Below are 18,488 nucleotides of genomic sequence, written 5' to 3' on the forward strand. Positions count from 1 at the left end.
TGTGGTTGCATGTTTGCAGGTGCTCTGTCTTCTTCCCAACATCCAAAGGCATGCAGATTTGGTAAATTGAAAACTTTAAATTGTCCACAGTGTGTGTGCGTGTTTGTGTGTCTGTATGTGTCCAGGGTGTTCCCCGCTTCACGCCCTATGACTGCTGGGATAGGCTCCAGCCCATGACCCTTAATTGGAGTAAGTGGGTATAGAAAATGGATAGATTTCACGCAATGTCAACATTTCTTTTTGGTCTGGGGCCCTCCCTCCAGATTAGTTCATATCCCTTTAAAGGAAAGAAACTGGACACCTCTGATATTCCCTGCAATTAGAAAACCAATCATAGGCATAAAAGAGTCTGTCAGCGAGTGTGAGTCTGCAAAATTTTTGTCAGTAACTCCAAAAAAAAACTACTGTACTACTGCTGAAATTTTGGATTCTGGCAGATACAGATGAGGATTTGTGAACCTCCTCTTTTGGACGAAGTTGACCTTTGTTAACATAATGATTTGCAGTTTAAATTAGACTGTTGCACAGTTGGACATGTCAGGGTGTGTTCAGGGCAGTCATGTAAACTAGGGCTTTCTCAAGCTCCTGGTAGCCACTGATGCTTAGGTCATAGTAAGTCCCTTCGGCTGCTCCCTTGTTTGCACTCGGGGTCGCCACAGCAAATCCAAGGTGGATCTGCATGTTGATTTGGCACAGGTTGGCCACCACCCCTGCTAGCCACTGATGCTTAGGTCATAATATACTTTATTACAGTGTACTGCACGTGTTGTAGGCTGATACAATAAGTTGCTTTACAGAGGTAGAGTCTTTTAAAACACGTATGCAATCTAGATCTTCTATACTCTGTGAAACAGGATGCGGACACTGGAATGATAACCTGCAGACCGATGGTCGGGGAGTGTGTGTTTTACGAGGTGGCCGTGAAGGCAGCAGCAGTCTCCTGGATTCTGGGTGAGTCAGTCAGTTCAGGAACATCTCAACGTGCGTCCAGCTGCGCCTGTCATCTGTGCTGGAAACGTCTTCCTCCACGAATGAAAATGGGAAACTATCCGAGCTAGTTTCTGAAGAGAATTAAGGGGGAAACAATAGGGGAAGTGTGCTAAAACTACCAGGTTAGTTAGCTTACCACAACTTGCTGTTGCCATGTTAATTCGTTGTTAATCTTTTAGCTAACTAGAAGTAGCTTGCGACCCTTTTTAGCACTGAATAGAATCTGTTGAGCCTGGTTAGCAAGCTAGCTTACGTTTCTTTTACAGGTTGTTTCTTACTAGCTAGCCAGCTAACGTTAGCAAATGAGCTTAGCGAAAAGGGGGACGTCGGTCGGTAGTGTCATTATTATTATTATTTATTTATTTATTTATTTGCTGATGCTGAACGATACTCGCTGTCATTTACGCTCAGTAGGCTACTTAGGTAAATGAGTAACCAGGAGAGAAGCCTGAGTGGCTGCAGTTGCGTTCTGGTGTCACAGAGCGGTTGGTGAACTTGTGCTTCCCGTCCCTCAGTGCCCTGGCTGGTAGGCTGCTGTGACACTACGGCGATTTCCTGTTTTCGCCTGCTCAGGTCGAGCCTCCAGTCACATCACATCACAACATCAGGAGCACAGCGGACATGCAGACCTTCCTCAAAGGCCGGAGAGTCGGCTACTGGCTCAGTGAGAAGAAAATGAAGAAGCTGAATTTTCAGGCCTTTGCTGATCTGTGCAGGTATGTGCTCAGAAACAAATTTATTCCTCCCAGCCAAGTGATTTACAACAGGAACAGCTTCACGTCATGTGCAAACGTTACATTGCATTTTCACTGTCAGTGGTTATTGTATTTTTATGATGCACTATGCACAACTTAAAAAAAAAAATCTATACCCGACTTGTGATTAGAATAGGGTGAAGACTGATATTTCTTTATATAGGTACGTGACAAAAAAGTAAGTCAAAGGAATTGTAACAGAAATGGTGTGGTTGGAAAGCGCTTAAAGAGACCTTCAAAATGGTGTTTAAATATTTATTCTGTGTCAAATATGAAGAAAGTTATGAGCATTTGAGGTTTGGAAGATCTTGTTAATTTACATCTGTGCTCTTAAAGGCAAAACAGAAAGCTATGACCGGTGTCTCATAATTTACATCTCAAAATGATGGTACGCTGTAAAATGTAATTATTATGTTATTTAAATGTGTGATTTGCAACAATCCACCATTTAAACAGTGTTTTCTGACAGTAGTTTCCAAGCTAAGAAAGCGGTAATTTCGCCATGTCCGCAGTCTTGTTGACTCAACATCAGTTTTGAAAGATCATAAAACTATGCATGCGCAGGCTTCGATCACCACCAATCTTTGCAGAAAGGTAGATAATTACATTAATTAAATGTTCTATATGATTTGAAAACCGATCTTACTCACCTTCAAGGTCAACTTCGTCAATGTTTTTGACACAAAATTTCAGTCACAGAATTTTCTCACTTCTATTCGTCACAGGAATTCTGTTTGAAAATGAGGTTGCTGGGGGCTGATTTCAACTACAGCATTAAATAGGGGGATTCCCGATTGCCAATAAATAGACGCATTCCACGAAATGCGAACTCAGCACTTCTGCCTGGAAAGTCTCTCAGTCCAGGTACAGCTAATACATCCACAGCAGCGGACACCATATTTAGGTCATACACGCGTACCTACTTTATATTATTAAAAGGGTCATGTTTATTTATTTATTTATTTATTTATTTAATATGGACATAACATTCACACTGGACAAACCAGATGCATTGTTTTAAGTGTTATAGCAAAATATGCTAATTTTCAACACCTGTCCATAGAGGGCTTTTAGAATTAACACAATACAAAATTTACACAATTGCACCTACTATATACGATACATTTCATTTTATACATCACCATGTGCACAGTTCTGTCCTGAAAAGTCTGCTAACGAGTGAAAGACTCGTTAGCAGACTTTTCATGAGCCTTTCATTGGATTCAGGTTTGTTGGAGCAGGGAGACAACTAAGAGTGTCAGGAATGTGGCTCTCGGTGACCAAACTTGGCCACCCCTGCCCTAGTGGATTATACAACCTTATATTTGAAATTATACACATGTGAAAGAACATTTTATATCAGTATTATTTTCTATTAAAACTTGTCACAATTTTAGTATAAACCATCAACTAATATGTTGCTGTAATGTGTTTCTAGAAAATAATCCCAGTGATGTGATTTTTTTTTTAAGTCAAAGCATGAAATTAATTTTAATTTTTAGTATTAATATGCCATTATTTTAATAACCAGTTGATTAAATTGGCCGTCGTACAGGCATCGTAAAAAAGAAAGTAACATTCTTATTACAGAATTCCTCCCAGATAAATATGTCCTCCATTAAAATGAGCTGTAATTTTGCAACATGTAAATAAACAGACATTATAATGCTTGGATTTCAGTAGAAACTAAATTTTGTCAGTTTAGGGAAATTTGAATAGCTTTATAGCTTTGTCCTCAATGAATGGTAAATTACTAATTGTTTATCAGAAGATTTTTTTTTAATTTTCCGTCTACTGGCTAATTAGTTCTGTTTTAACTTGATTATAAACAGGAAAAGGCACATACTGAACCCAGTATGATGGCTGAACATGGTGTCACCGACCGAACAGTCCCCCCTAAAAATCAGTCTGATTTCAAAGCATCACCAAGTATTGCCTCGTTTCTGCTTAAAACTGACTTCAGAATGATTTAAGAGGTTTTATCTTGTCATCTGATGGTTAATAATCCCATTAATCCATTTGATCGCTTTTGGTGAAGATTCTCTGTCTCAGAGCTCCGATATGACGCATGGAGGCAGGGCGGACCATTTGGTGTGCAACACCGGTCAGAGCTCAGCGCTTTTGTTGATACATGACTTAGTGTTTTTATTGTGTCTATGTGTAATCTAGGCAGCCATTTAGCAGTATGTTTTTGTTGTTGTTTTTGTTTAAAGAAGTGTTTTTAAATGTTTTAAAACTCTTGTCTTCCTAAAAATATTGTAATATTTTTGGTAACATCACAAACTTGATTATATGCACATTAATTCAGCCATACAGCTATGATTTTTTTTTTTAAATAAAGTAAAATTCATGTCTGTTATGGAGCAGTATCATGGGTCGGATGTATGTGACTGGATGGGAGTTGGCGAAATTGCTGCTGTGTAAGGTTGGACAAACAATGCTGGTGAGGGACATGCGGGTGGAGAAGAGCATTTCTCCTTCTCTCATGAAAATTGGCTGGTATTGCACTCTGATTATCTGTTGTCCTCCAGAGACTTTAGTTACATCAACTAGTCAAATATGCAATATCCTGTTTCACATGAAATGGCCGCATCTAAAGATGATCCGACTTCAGGTTCACTGGGACTAAAATGTACAGATCATGGTCCAAAAACATCAACAAAAAAGGCAAACCAACTTAGAAAGAAGAAGAAGAAAAAAACCCTACAAAGCACTTTTTAAAAATATGCACTTTCGTCCTCAATGGTTAGTATTGTTGCCTCACAGTGAGAACGTCCCAGGCCTGCTTTTGATCTGGTCCTTTCTGTGTGGCCCTTGCATGGGTTTCCTCCAGATGCTCTAGCTTCATCCCACTTCCAAAGATGTGCAGGTTAGGTGAATTGGTGACTCTAAGTCAACTGTAGGTGAGAGTGTGAATGTGTTTGTCGGTCTGTATGTGTCACACTGGCGACCTGTACCGGGGGGACACTGTCTCTTGCTCAACAACCACTGGGATAGACTATCACCCCCATGTCCCTTAGTAAGTGGGATTAGAATGTTGTTGTAGAATGTTAGGATGTTCAAGGATGATGAGCAACAACCAAAAAAGCTCAGTTTGCTTTATTTGCTAGGCCTGGCCTTGGCATGGTGAGATATCCCTGATCTGAGGCTCCTGTCAGTGGTGAGAGAGACATTGCTTAAATGAAGAACTCTGTCACTGTAGTGCCTTGCATGTCAAGAAGAAACCAGTTAAAGTCAGTAAGAAACTGTGCGGAAACCAATGTGGAGAAGTTTAAAGTGGTCTAATGAGTGTAATGCACATTTAGGATTTGAAAAAACATTGGCGGAGTGCTGGACCAGTTTGACCAGCGTTCATGAAGAAAACGCTATTGCAGTTGTGAAGGTCTGATTCAATAAAAACGGGGTCAGTTGTTTCCAAATGTTCAGGCTGGGGAAGCATCTGATTTTTGCAGTCTCTCTCAATTTAATTTTTTTGGATAATTAATTTTATGGATTTATGAACTTAAAAAAAAAAAAGCTGTGTGAGGCTTCTTGTCATTGGCTTGGCGAAGACAAAGCGATGTGTTGTATGCTCAAAATGTAACAACTGCAAACAACAAGAATGGACCAAGAATTGATCCTTGAGGCACACCACATATTAAAGGATCTAATGATGAGATATAATAATTAATGGAGAGACAGAAAGGTCTTTTCAACAGATGAGATTTAAGCCTTTTGTATGCAGTTCCATATAATACTGGCCAATCTTCTGAGCCCCTTGAGCAAGTAGCATAATCTAGCCTACCTGCTTCAAAATGCAAAGAGGACCACTCGCGACTGACCAAAATGTGTAGAAGGCTGGAGTGTATCAGTTGCACTGTGTTTTTCTAGAGTATATCCAAATTGTATAGAAGCTTACATTTGATAGAATTTTGGACAGCAGTAGGAGATTACAGTAGTGTTCAGAATAATAGTAGTGCTATGTCACTAAAAAGATTAATCCAGGTTTTGCATATATTTCTTATTGTTACATGGGAAACAAGGTACCAGTAGATTCAGTAGATTCTCACAAATCCAACAAGACCAAGCATTCATGATATGCACACTCTTAAGGCTATGAAATTGGGCTATTAGTAAAAAAAAAAAAGTAGAAAAGGGGTGTTCACAATAATAGTAGCATCTGCTGTTGACGCTACAAACTCAAAACTATTATGTTCAAACTGCTTTTTTAGCAATCCTCCTGTGAATCCCTAAACTAGTATTTAGTTGTATAACCACAGTTTTTCATGATTTCTTCACATCTGCAAGGCATTAATTTTGTTGGTTTGGAACCAAGATTTTGCTGGTTTACTAGTGTGCTTGGGGTCATTGTCTTGTTGAAACACCCATTTCAAGGGCATGTCCTCTTCAGCATAAGGCAACATGACCTCTTCAAGTATTTTGACATATCCAAACTGATCCATGATACCTGGTATGCGATATATAGGCCCAACACCATAGTAGGAGAAACATGCCCTAATATGATGCTTGCACCACCATGCTTCACTGTCTTCACTGTGAACTGTGGCTTGAATTCAGAGTTTGGGGGTCGTCTCACAAACTGTCTGTTAGGGCTGCAACAACGAATCGATAAAATAGATAAAATTCGATTACGACAGGCGTTGGCAACACATTGCATCATCGATGCGTTGTGTCGAGCGATTATGGCGCCAGAAGCGACCAGTGCACAGAGCAGATCAGACGCTGTTTCGTAGAAGAACTACACACTTAGAATATGGCAGAAGCAAGTAGACAGAAGAAAGTCAAGACTTCAAAAGTGTGGGAGCACTTTACGTTAACGCAAAGACATTTGTTAACTGCAACATTTGCAAGTCGGACCTCGCATGGCACGGGAGTACGACGGTAATGATGCATCTCAAACGAAAGCATGTCGGAGTCATCAACGAGAGCTCAGTGTCTGGGCAAGTTAACAAATCTTTATTTTTGTTTAAGCAGTCGTAACATCTCAGTATGACAAGTCAGGCAGTGATATGAAGCTAGTCAGGCACAGGCTGTCTGCGTGTCTCCCAGAGCAGTAAGATGAGGGGCAGAGAGTGAGAGAAAAAGAAAAAGAAAACAGTAACAGCACCGAGTTGAAAGCCTTCATGTTTCCAAAGTTTGCTGAGAGAGAGAGAGAGAATATGTGGGATGAGTCACATGTGTCATTGTGAAATGACCACATAATTTACAAGTTATACAGAGAATGTTGCACATATAATGAGTCAGGCTACAGTTTTTGAATTATGTTTTATGGTTAACTAGTTATGCTAATTGCTCATTTGCAGCAATAAAAATACCTCTTTTTTTCACCATATATTTTATAACATTTATATGCTTCAATGTTTTTTAATGGCAACTCAGCCCTTTGATAAAGCAATGCCATTTGAAATAATTATTTTTGTTCTTTATTATAAACTGTTTTATTCTTTATTATTTTATATTTCAACAGCCAAGGGACATTTGACAATTTGTTGATTTTCAAGTATTTTAAGTTTTCAAATAATGTTCTGTTGTTAAATAAAGTGATGGAAGGAGAGAAAAATTGTTTCCCTGGCACATTTTTAAAAAATTCCCCGCTAATCCGATTAATCAATTAATCGTGTCGAAACCCCATCAGATTAATGATCCAAATAATCGTTTGTTGCAGCCCTACTGTCTGCGGCCCTTGGACCCAAAAAGAACAATTTTACTCTCATCAGTCCACAAAATATTCCTCTATTTCTCTTAGGCCAGTGAAAGGCTTGGGACTCCGACGAGGGCGGTCGCATCTCCTCCACTCTCCCTTATCTCTCTGCTTTAACCTTCTAGTCCCTACTTCACCAGACTTGTGAATTCCTCAAAACTATATTGGATTCTGGATCTATTGGACTACTATTGGATTAACCATGGAATTGATCAGCTGGTCTCTGAACGCTATTGACACAATTTTTTCTACAAGAAGGTCAGGACCGGGGGATCCTGCCTGCCCAGATGGAACGTATCCTGCGGGCTATGTCCTCAACTCCTGGAGTTCCTGGCGTGTGGCATGCTTGGCGCCTTTCTCTGTGGAGGACGTCGAGGACCTATTCATTTTTGGTCTTATGGTAACAGGGCTGGTACTTTTTGGCTATGTGCTGCCCTGATCCACCAGAAAATTTACAAGACGGCGGCATCAAGAACCACGGGCCCTCGCTTGTCCGTCATGATTAACGAGGTTGGCAAGGCAGTGCATTCTCAGACTGCAAATTGGATGACACCCTGGAGCTGATGCGTGCCTTGCAGTTGAAGCTGAAGGTTTCGGAGGCCGGTGAATATTCTTAATTCAAAGTTAGGAATATTCTTAATTTATAATTGGGATTTGGCTGAGTGTGGGGAAACTATAAAAAGTGTTTTTCACTGCTCGGCTGCAACACTACAGGCTATCTAGCATCAAGATCAATTGCCCACTGTTTTTCCTCCAGTGGAATTTATCCAGGCTCTGGTGAGATTATTTGGCTCCATTCTTATCTCAACCCACAAGGACAACAAACTGACAGACTTACACATGGACCAAAGCATGCTCCAGCTCCTCTTATCACTCTCTGCCCCTCCCTCCCTGCGGCAGGCCTCGTCCTCTCTCAAGCTTGCCTGGCGGCGCGACTTATAGTTGCAGCGGCCTTCACCCACTTTGCCTCCATTCGGATGACGGACTGCTTCAAGTTAGTGCACATAAACAATGTCAAATGTATATGTGTTGTCTTTAATTTTGATGTGTGCCATTATTACGGTAAACAAGTAATAATTGTGGATTAATTGCTATATCTTGTCTGAGGTAATTGGAGTGTAAACATAATTGCCCTTTTTTGGGATCAATAAAGTTGTCTGAAGTCTGATGTGTTCTTTGGCAAATTGTAACCTCTTCTGCACATGTCTTTTATTTAACAGAGGGACTTTGCAGGGGATTCTTGCAAATAAATTAGCTTCACACAGGCATCTTCTAACTGTCACAGCACTTACAGGTAACTCCAGACTGTCTTTGATCATCCTGGAGCTGATCAATGGGTGAGCCTTTGCCATTCTGGTTATCTTCTATCCATCTTGTTTTCCGTTTTCTTCCACGCGTCTCTGTTTTTTTGTCCATTTTAAAGCATTGGAGATCATTGTAGATGAACAGCCTATAATTTTTTGCACCTGCGTATAAGTTTTCCCCTCTCCAATCAACTTTTTAATCAAACTACGCTGTTCTTCTGAACAATCTCTTGAACGTCCCATTTTCCTCAGGCTTTCAAAGAGAAAAGCATGTTCAACAGGTGCTGGCTTCATCCTTAAATAGGGGACACCTGATTCACACCTGTTTGTTCCACAAAATTGACAAACTCATTGACTGAATTTCCACACTACTATTATTGTGAACACCCCCTTTTCTACTTTTTTTTACTAATAGCCCAATTTCATAGCCTTAAGAGTGTGCATATCATGAATGCTTGTTCTTGTTGGATTTGTGAGAATCTACTGAATCTACTGGTACCTTGTTTCCCATGTAACAATAAGAAATATACTCAAAACCTGGATAAATCTTTTTAGTCACATAGCACTACTATTATTCTGAACACTACTGTATATATTCACCATCAAACTCGAGACAATCACTTTTTCAAATAAATAACTTTTTTCAGTGTGAAATTTCTCAATAAATTACGTACCTACCTCTGTTCATGTTTTACTAAACACACACTTGAGGAGGGCCAGTGGCTGCTCTGCTTCTTCTTACAGAGTATGGCCAAGGACACGGTCATTTTAAATGTTCTAAGGAGATTGTACCATTAATCAAAAGGTCAAGTCCCCGGTGGGATAGTAAAGTTGGATTTTGGTTTGACACATTGTCACATGTGTGCTTGTTGAGGTATCTCCTGCTCTGTGAAGGTGGAGATGCGGGAAGTTTGTCAAGGAATTGGGAAATAAGGGCATATGTACAAGTATGAATCTGTATATTAAACATCAAAATAGTTAACCAGAAAAATGTATTGATATGGAATACACCCATGCCTTAGCATTTTAGTTTTGTGTTGCAACATTTGTTAATCTGTGAAACAGTTAATTCTTTTGTACAAAGTGGTAAGAACAAAAACCTTTCAATTTTTTGTGTTTGTTTGTAGCCCCCCCCCCCCGTGAATTATTATAATTGCTGTTTATCCATCTCCAGACAGAGTAAAAATGGTACATAAAATGCTGTAAAAGTTGAAATCTTTCTTCAGTCAGCAGGTGTGTGGACTCTTACCTGATTTGCACAAACACACATACTGAATTGGGAAAAGTTATAAATACAGACTCTTTATTGTCCTTTTAACCAGTACAACGAAAAGGCAAGGTTTAAGCCTTTCAGTGCAAATATAAACCCAAGTAAACCACACACAGACTTGTAAGGTCTGGAGAAGAAAAGAAAATAAACATAAAAATTAACTGAATGAAAGAGGTATGTTCAGAGCGCAAATTAAAATAGGGAAAAAAATATAAGAGCATAGTAGCAAAAAAAAAAGAGATTGCATATATAAAAAAGAGAAAAGTATGTATAAAACTCTGGCTTGTTGAGATAAACCCATGTATAACAGCAGCCCAGCACCTGACTGCCTGTGCTCGATGAGCATTTGTTAGTTTGTTGAATACTTGGTGTTTTAACAATGAGCGCGGACAGAGTTGTCAGCTATTTAGCATTTTGGAAAGAATGCTCTCCAGTAGGTTTGGTATGCTGTCTGTGTGTTTTGTAACAAGTGATTGCTTCAAAGGGTTTTCACTTTACGTGACAGGTTGTTGCCTTGCAAAAGAACCTGAATAAACCAGCACTGATTACATCACTGTAATCACAACCAGTTTTTAATCTCTTCATAACGTTCACGGTACAAACCCCAGCCATTCTACAACCCCTGGCAAAAATTATGGAATCACCGGCCTCGGAGGATGTTTATTCAGTTGTTTAAATTTTGTAGAAAAAAAAGCAGATCACAGACATGACACAAAACTAAAGTCATTTCAAATGGCAACTTTCTGGCTTAAGAAACACTATAAGAAATCAAGAAAAAAGATTGTGGCAGTCAGTAACGGTTACTTTTTTAGACCAAGCAGAGGAAAAAATATGGAATCACTCAATTCTGAGGAAAAAATTATGGAATCACCCTGTAAATTTTCATCCCAAAACTAACACCTGCATCAATCACATTGCTCGTTGATATTGACCCTATGTGTCTTGTTGCAAGGAATGTTTTCACAGTTTTTGCTCTATGGCATGATGCATTATCATCTTGAAAATGATTTCATCATCCCCAAACATCCTTTCAATTGTCCAAATAATCAACGTAAACTTGTGCATTTATTGATGATGTAATGACAGCCATCTCTCCAGTGCTTTACCGTACATGCAGGCCCCATATCATCATGACTGTGGAAATTACATGTTCTCTTCAGGCAGTCATCTTTATAAATCCCAGTTGGAACAGCACCAAACAAAAGTTCAGCATCATCACCTTGCCCAATGCAGATTCGAGATTCATCACTGAATATGACTTCATCCGTCATCCACAGTCCACGATTGCTTTTCCTTAGCCCATTGTAACCTTGTTTTTTTCTGTTTAGGTGTTAATGATGGCTTTCGTTTAGCTTTTCTGTATGTAAATCCCATTTCCTTTAGGCGGTTTCTTATAGTTCGGTGACAGACGTTGACTCCAGTTTCCTCCCATTCATTCCTCATTTGTTTTGTTGTGCATTTTTCGATTTTTGAGACATATTGCTGTAAGTTTTCTGTCTTGACGCTTTGATGTCTTCCTTGGTCTACCAGTATGTTTGCCTTTAACAACCTTCCCATGTTGTTTGTATTTGGGCCAGAGTTTAGACACAGCTGACTGTGAACAACCAACATCTTTTGCAACATTGCGCGATGATTTACCCTCTTTTAAGAGTTTGATAATCCTCTCCTTTGTTTCAATTGACATCTCTCGTGTTGGAGCCATGATTCATGTCAGTCCACTTGGTGCAACAGCTCTCCAAGGTGTGATCACTCCTTTTTAGATGCAGACTAACGAGCAGATCTGATTTGATGCAGGTGTTAGTTTTGGGGATGAAAATTTACAGGGTGATTCCATAATTTATTCCTCAGAATTGAGTGATTCCATATTTTTTTTCCTCTGCTTGGTCTAAAAAAGTAACCGTTTCTGACTGCCACAATCTTTTTTTCTTGATTTCTTATAGTGTTTCTTAAAGCCAGAAAGTTGCCATTTGAAATGACTTTAGTTTTGTGTCATGTCTGTGATCTGCTTTTTTTCTACAAAATTAAACAACTGAATGAACATCCTCTGAGGCCGGTGATTCCATAATTTTTGCCAGGGGTTGTACATTCTTCACCCAGAACTGGATTGATCAAGAACTATTTAATATCATGATGAATAGGGTTGAGTATTGGAAGTTTCAATAAAAAATCTTTTTAAGAATATCTCATTTGCCGTATGTTGTAAAAATCGTGCTTTTATCCAGTCTTAAACTGAGCGGTCAGATTGACAGCCTTTATACAACAAGAAATGTCATAAACTTTGGGTATTCACGTGGCCAGGATTCATATCAGTTATGACCATCACACGACTTTACCTCAGTCAAACCAGTCTTACTTGTTGTTCTCCTTTTTTTGCCGTGTTTCCCCTGCCGTTTGTTCAAAAACAAAAGTCATCCTCAAGAGGAAGGAAAAGATGAAACTTTGATAATCTGCTAATGCAGTGCGGCGATTTGCAGACATTGCTGAAATGTCTTAGTTTTTTCAAGGTTGCTAATAACAATGTTGGTAAATGTTTCCAAAAATTGAAAGCATCAAAATTACGGGATTAAAAGCAGTCGGACCTGATGAGGAAACATAAAGGGACAATTGTGGATGACAGACCATTAGAAAAGTAAAACTCGTTTAAGGACTATTTAATTCCTGCCTAATATAAAGTGTTTCCCCTGTAGTATTAATAGGCTTGACTACCTGCCATGATTTGGAAAGGTCACACACCTGTTTACATGTAATGTCCCACAGTTTACAGTGCATGTCAGAGAACAAACCAAGCATGAAGTCAAAGGAATTGTCTGCTGACCTCTGAGCAGGGGCGCTGCCAGGGATTTTGGGCCCCATGAAAAGAAATCTTACTGGGCCACCCCCCATATTATTTTGTCAGTATTAAAATTGCATTGGGACGTCTCTGGGCCTCTGTCAATCATGGGCCCCTAGAATCCTTCTCCTTATTCACCCCTGCCTCTGAGACAGGATTGAGGCACAAATCTGGGAAAGGGTACAGAAACATTTCTGCTGCTTTGAAGGTCCCAATGATCACAGTGGCCTCCATCATCTGTAAATGGAAGAAGTTTCCATTTTCCGTAATTATTGTATAACCTTGCCTTACAATATAAAGCGCCTTGGGGCAACTGTTTGTTGTGATTTGGCGCTATATAAATAAAATTGATTTGATTTGATTTGAAGTTGAGATCCACCAGGACTCTTCATAGAGCTGGACGCCCTTGTAAACTGAGTGATCAGGGCACAAGGGCCTTAGTCAGGGACATGACCAAGAACCTGATGGTGACTCTATCAGAGCTCCAGCATTCCTCTGTGGAGAGAGGAGAACCTTCCAGAAGGACAACCATCTCTGCAGCAATCCACCAATCAGGCCTGTATGGTAGAGTGGCCAGACAGACACCACTCCATAGTTTTTTTTTTTTTTTATTACTTTATTTTTATTGGTTTTTAACAGTGCAAAAAAGGAAAAAAACAACACAACAAACAAAGAACAAATGGTTACACACATACCTGGGTGACACTATATCTTCAATTTTGCATTATATATTGTCCATTTTTCCCATTGTTTTTCCACTTTCACTTCTTGTAGTCTCAATCTATGTGTTATCTTTTCCATTAAATAAATGTCTTTTATCGTTGATGTCCATTGGTCTTTTGTTGACACAGATGTTGTGCCCCATGTCCTGGTTATACATTTTTTGGCTGCTAATGACATCATTTTAAACAAATGTACATCATTATGTGAAATGGTGTCTTCTGGAAAATTATACAGATAAATCAGTTCAGGTGCTAGGGGAACTGTATATCCCAACACTTCGCAAAGTACATTGCAAACCATTTCCCAAAACATAACAATAGTTGGACATTTCCAGAAAATATGTGCATGGTCTACATTTATTCCTCCACATTCCTGCCAACATGTTTGTTGTATTTTTAACCATTTACTTTTAAATTTGGGTGTAATAAAAAAACGGATCAGGTTCTTCCATGCGAACTCCCTCCACGTTCGAGAGCTGGTAGTAGTATGATGATGCCTCCACATATTTATCCAGTCTTGATCATCAATTTTTATGTGGAGCTCTTTCTCCCAATTACCTTTAATCTTTTCAGTTGTGTTTTTATCATGCACAATTAGAGCTTTATAAATTGTTGTTATTATTTTGATGTTACTGTCTTTATAGGCTTTAGTTATTGTTTGAATTATACCACTCTCTCCTGTGGAAGAGTTCCCCTGTATTTCACTTTTGTAATAATCCCTCATTTGTAGATAGCAGAAGAAGTCATGCTTTCCAAGGTGATATTGTTCCTTTAATTTTTCAAAACTCCCCAGCTGCCCATTTTCCTCCAGTACACACCAAGCTGTCATCCCTCTAATTGTCCAGTAGTTATAATTTTGGTCATATTTTGCTGGCTTAAAATTACTGTCATATGCCACCCATTTCAGTTTAATTAACTTTTTCCAATCTTGTACATTTTGAGTATTTTAAACCATAGTGTCAAGGTATGATTTAGTATAGGGTCTAACTTTGATTTTAAGTTTTCATATTCATTTTTATCTCCAACCAAATTTTGTATGGGTTTCTCTAAAGTACCACTCTCAATTTCTTTCCATTTTGCATTATAATAGGGATTACACCAGCAGTATAGATATCTCAACTGGCATGCGTAATAATATTCTTTTAACTTGGGTAGCGACATTCCCCCTTTTTCTTTGGGCAGCTGGAGAATTCCAAATCTCAGTCTAGGTCTCTTATTATCCCAAATAAACCTTGCAATCATCCTATCCCATGTTACAAATTGTGTGTTGGTGGGCCCTACTGGCAATGCTTGAAATAAAAATAAAAACCTGGGCAAAATGTTCATTTTTACAATTCCAATTCTAGAGCTGAAATCCAGAGGTAATGTAGACCACCTTTCAGTATCATTCTGTATTCTCTCCTGTACCTGTGAAAAGTTTTTGATATTGATATCTGAAAAATCTGACGTTATTTCAACCCCTAGATATTTAATAGATTGCATTCCCCATTTAAATTTAAATGTTTTTTTTTAATGTATCTGCTTGGAGTAAAATTGAATTTTAAAACTTGTGTTTTAGAAATATTTATTTTATAACCAGACAGGTGCTCAAATTGTTTTAACAGTGCCATTAATTCAGGGAGGGACTTCTCTGGTTCTAGATAAGCAATCACGTCATCCGCAAAAAGTCCGATTTTATGTTCAGCCCCGTTTAATATGGCTCCCTTTATTTTGGTATTTTGTCTTACCGCTTGTGCCAAGGGCTCGATAAAAAGAGCAAACAAGGATGGGGAGAGGCAGCATCCCTGTCTGGTTGATCTTTCCAATTTAATTTCCCCAGTTAAATTTCCATTTATTTTAATTCTGGCTGTTGGTTGCGAATAAAGTGTTTTAATGATTTTTATAGATTTAGAGTTAAATCCCATTCTCTCCAGCGCCAAATATAAAAAAATTCCAGTTTACGGAGTCAAATGCTTTTTCAGCATCAATACTCAAAAGAACTGTACTTATTTTTTCCCTTTGCGCTCTCTCTGTTATATGTAATGTTCTCCTAATGTTATCATGTGTCTGACTTCCTTGTACAAATCCTGTCTGGTCTCCGTCGATCAAGCCTGATAAAAATGTATTTAGTCTTTTGGACATTATTGATGTATAAATTTTATAGTCTATGTTTAATACCGAGATGGGCCTATAGCTTGCACAGTCTTGTTTGTTCTTGCCTGGTTTTAGGATAATTGATATTATTGCTTCAGACCAAGAAGCTGGCATTTTATTTTCTTTTAAAGTCCAATTCAAGGAGTTATATAGGATATCTATTAGGTCATTTTTAAATACTTTATACCATTCTGAGGGAAATCCGTCGCTTCCTGGTGTTTTATGGGTTTTCAGGGCATGTATGGCTGTCAATATTTCCTCCTTTGTAATCTCTGCTGTGAGCACTTTATTCTGGTTCAAACCTATAGATGGAAGATCCAATTGTTGAAGAAAGTTTCTCTTTTCTTCTTCACTCCCTGAAGGAAGTTGTGAATATTGTTGGCTATAGTAGTTTGTAAATATTCTTTCCATATCCTCTGGCTTATAAACTATTTTATTATTATCTATATCCTTGATTTCGTTAATTGTATTTGATGTTTGTTGTTTTCTTATTCTTTTAGCTAATAACTTTGTGGCTCTAGGGCCAATTCCATAGTAACTTTGCTTAAAAAAGACGTGCCTTTTCTCAATTTCTTCAATTAGTATATTATGAATTTGTTTTTTTTATCTTGAATTTGCTGAGCAATTTCTGTCGTTTTTGTTTTCATAAATTGTAGCTCGAGTTCTTTGAGTCTTTCAGAACATTCTTCATAAATTTTAATTTTATTTTTCTTTAACCATGCAGTTTTGGCTATAAGTTTTCCCCGGGTTACTACTTTTAGAGCATCCCACAACACTGTTGGGTCTACCTCTCCATTATTGTTCTCCTCAATGTATTGTTTTATATCTCCTTTTATGTCTTCTACTATTGTTTCATTGTTTAAAATGCTCAAATTCATCTTCCACAATGTCTGTTTTTTCCTGTTATATATATTAATTTTCATATATAGAGCATTATGATCAGATAGGTCTGCGCTTCCAATCTTACATTCCTCAATCTTGTATATGTCTGATTTGTTGGTAAAAAAAAAAAAATCTATCTGAGAGTGTGTCTTATGTCGAGCAGAGTAATGCATAAAATCTTTCTCAAAGGGGTTCATAGTCCTCCATATATCAGTCAATCCTAATTCTTCTAAGGATATTTTAACAAATCTAGTCAGCGTCATTTTACTTACATTGGTTCTAGTTGTGTCGAGCCTATGATTTAAAACTATGTTCAAGTCACCCGCACAAACCAAAATTCCTTCTGCTTCAACTGCAATAACGTTAAACAGACTTGAAGAACTGTTATCACTTTCTGGAGGTGCATAGATATTAACTACTGTAATCATCATGTCATCCAGCCTCCCTTTGACTATAATGTAGCGACCTTCTTTTCCCTTTATCTCCTTTTTTAGTTCAAACTTTGTAGCGTTAGATATCAAAATTACAACTCCACATTTACAACCTTGTTTAAATGAGCTGTAGTATGAATTTCTGAATCCTAATTTTTTAAGTTTTTCGTGTTCTTGATCGTTTAAATGAGTCTCTTGCAGTAGAGCAAACTGAATTTTTTCCTTCTTCAATTTTTGTAAAACCTTCCACCTTTTCATTGGAGTTGTTAGACCATTTACATTCAAAGATATAAACTTTAGCATATTCGTATCTGTAGATTTGCTTCAATTTGTGTGTCCCCAGACACTGTAAAACAACAGAAACAAACCAAACACACATATGAACAACCTGAACAAGGAACGTGCAACTTCCACAGTGAGGTATATTCCAAACGTCTCCCATTGTCCCTGTTGGTGGGTGGGCAGGGAGTCCCCACAAGAGGTGGGGGCCTGCTCCTAGACTCACGAGCACATCCTGGGGATGGAATCAAAGGTCTAGCAATGTCCAACATAAAAAACAACCCAAAGCCCCCCCCGTCAGTATTTTTGCTTAATTAGGCCTGTCTCCCCCCTCATTGTCCACTGCTTAATCATTAATTGTTTACTTACTACTGTATGGGGTGCAAACAGAAGTCATAACATAGCCTTAATCAATCAAACAGTAGTTATTTTACTACCGCTGGTATTCCCGGAGTCTCTCTCGTGTGCGTTGTGCCATGTCTTTGCTGGTTCCCCCGCTGCCGGCGCGCTGCCACTCACTTGCTGCAGATGTCTGCTCTCTTCCTCCATCGCGCGCGGCATAGGCACGGGGACCCCTTTGTCTTTCATGTCCCGCGCAGCACTCTCAGCGGTGTCATAGCTCTTAACGCCGTCTTTCCAATGGATCCTAATCCTTGTAAATGGAGTTTGGAAACGGATTCCTCGCTCTTTCAGCACTTTTTTAATATCCAGGTAAGCGCGCCTTTTCTGGACGATTTCCGCTGGATAATCGTGGTCAAACTGAATAAGCTGGTCTGCGACTTGTATTTTCTTTTGCCAGGCTTTTTTCAACAGCATTTCTTTAGTTTCAAACTTCAGAAAATTGACCACTATATGTCTGGGTCGCTCACCTGGCTCCGGCTTGAATGGAGGGGTTCTGTGAGCGCATTGTATCTGAAGTTCCACTCCTTCGGGTATTTCCAGTTCTCTTTTGATTAATTGGGTCAAATATGCAGCAATGGAATCCCCCTCACTGTTCTCTGGCAGGTTAAAGATTCGAATATTGCATCTTCTCGATCTGGCCTCAAGATCTGTTATCTTTTCCTGCATCAGTCCAGTTTGTTTCTGTAGTTTATGCAGCAAGTTGTCCGTGTCTGTATTCCGTTCCTCCAGCGCTGCGATGCGTGCTTGTGCCTCGGTCAAACCCGCTTTCTGATCTTCCAATGCCTTTTT

At 38.8% G+C, this 18,488-nt stretch overlaps 1 protein-coding gene across 1 annotated transcript in view; it reads left to right on the forward strand.

Moving 5' to 3' along the window:
* The first annotated feature begins 946 nt into the window (after window positions 1-946).
* Window positions 947-18,488, forward strand: part of itpk1b (inositol-tetrakisphosphate 1-kinase b) — a 79,351-nt gene continuing 61,809 nt past the window's right edge. The window contains exons 1-2 of the mRNA XM_034159980.1: window positions 947-1,112; window positions 1,506-1,706. Of these exons, the coding sequence (XP_034015871.1) occupies window positions 1,612-1,706 (95 nt within the window). The 5' untranslated portion in view covers window positions 947-1,112; window positions 1,506-1,611. The remainder of the gene's footprint in view (window positions 1,113-1,505; window positions 1,707-18,488) is intronic.

This window comes from Thalassophryne amazonica, chromosome 19, assembly GCF_902500255.1.
Source record: "Thalassophryne amazonica chromosome 19, fThaAma1.1, whole genome shotgun sequence".
Taxonomy (NCBI): Eukaryota; Metazoa; Chordata; class Actinopteri; order Batrachoidiformes; family Batrachoididae; genus Thalassophryne; species Thalassophryne amazonica.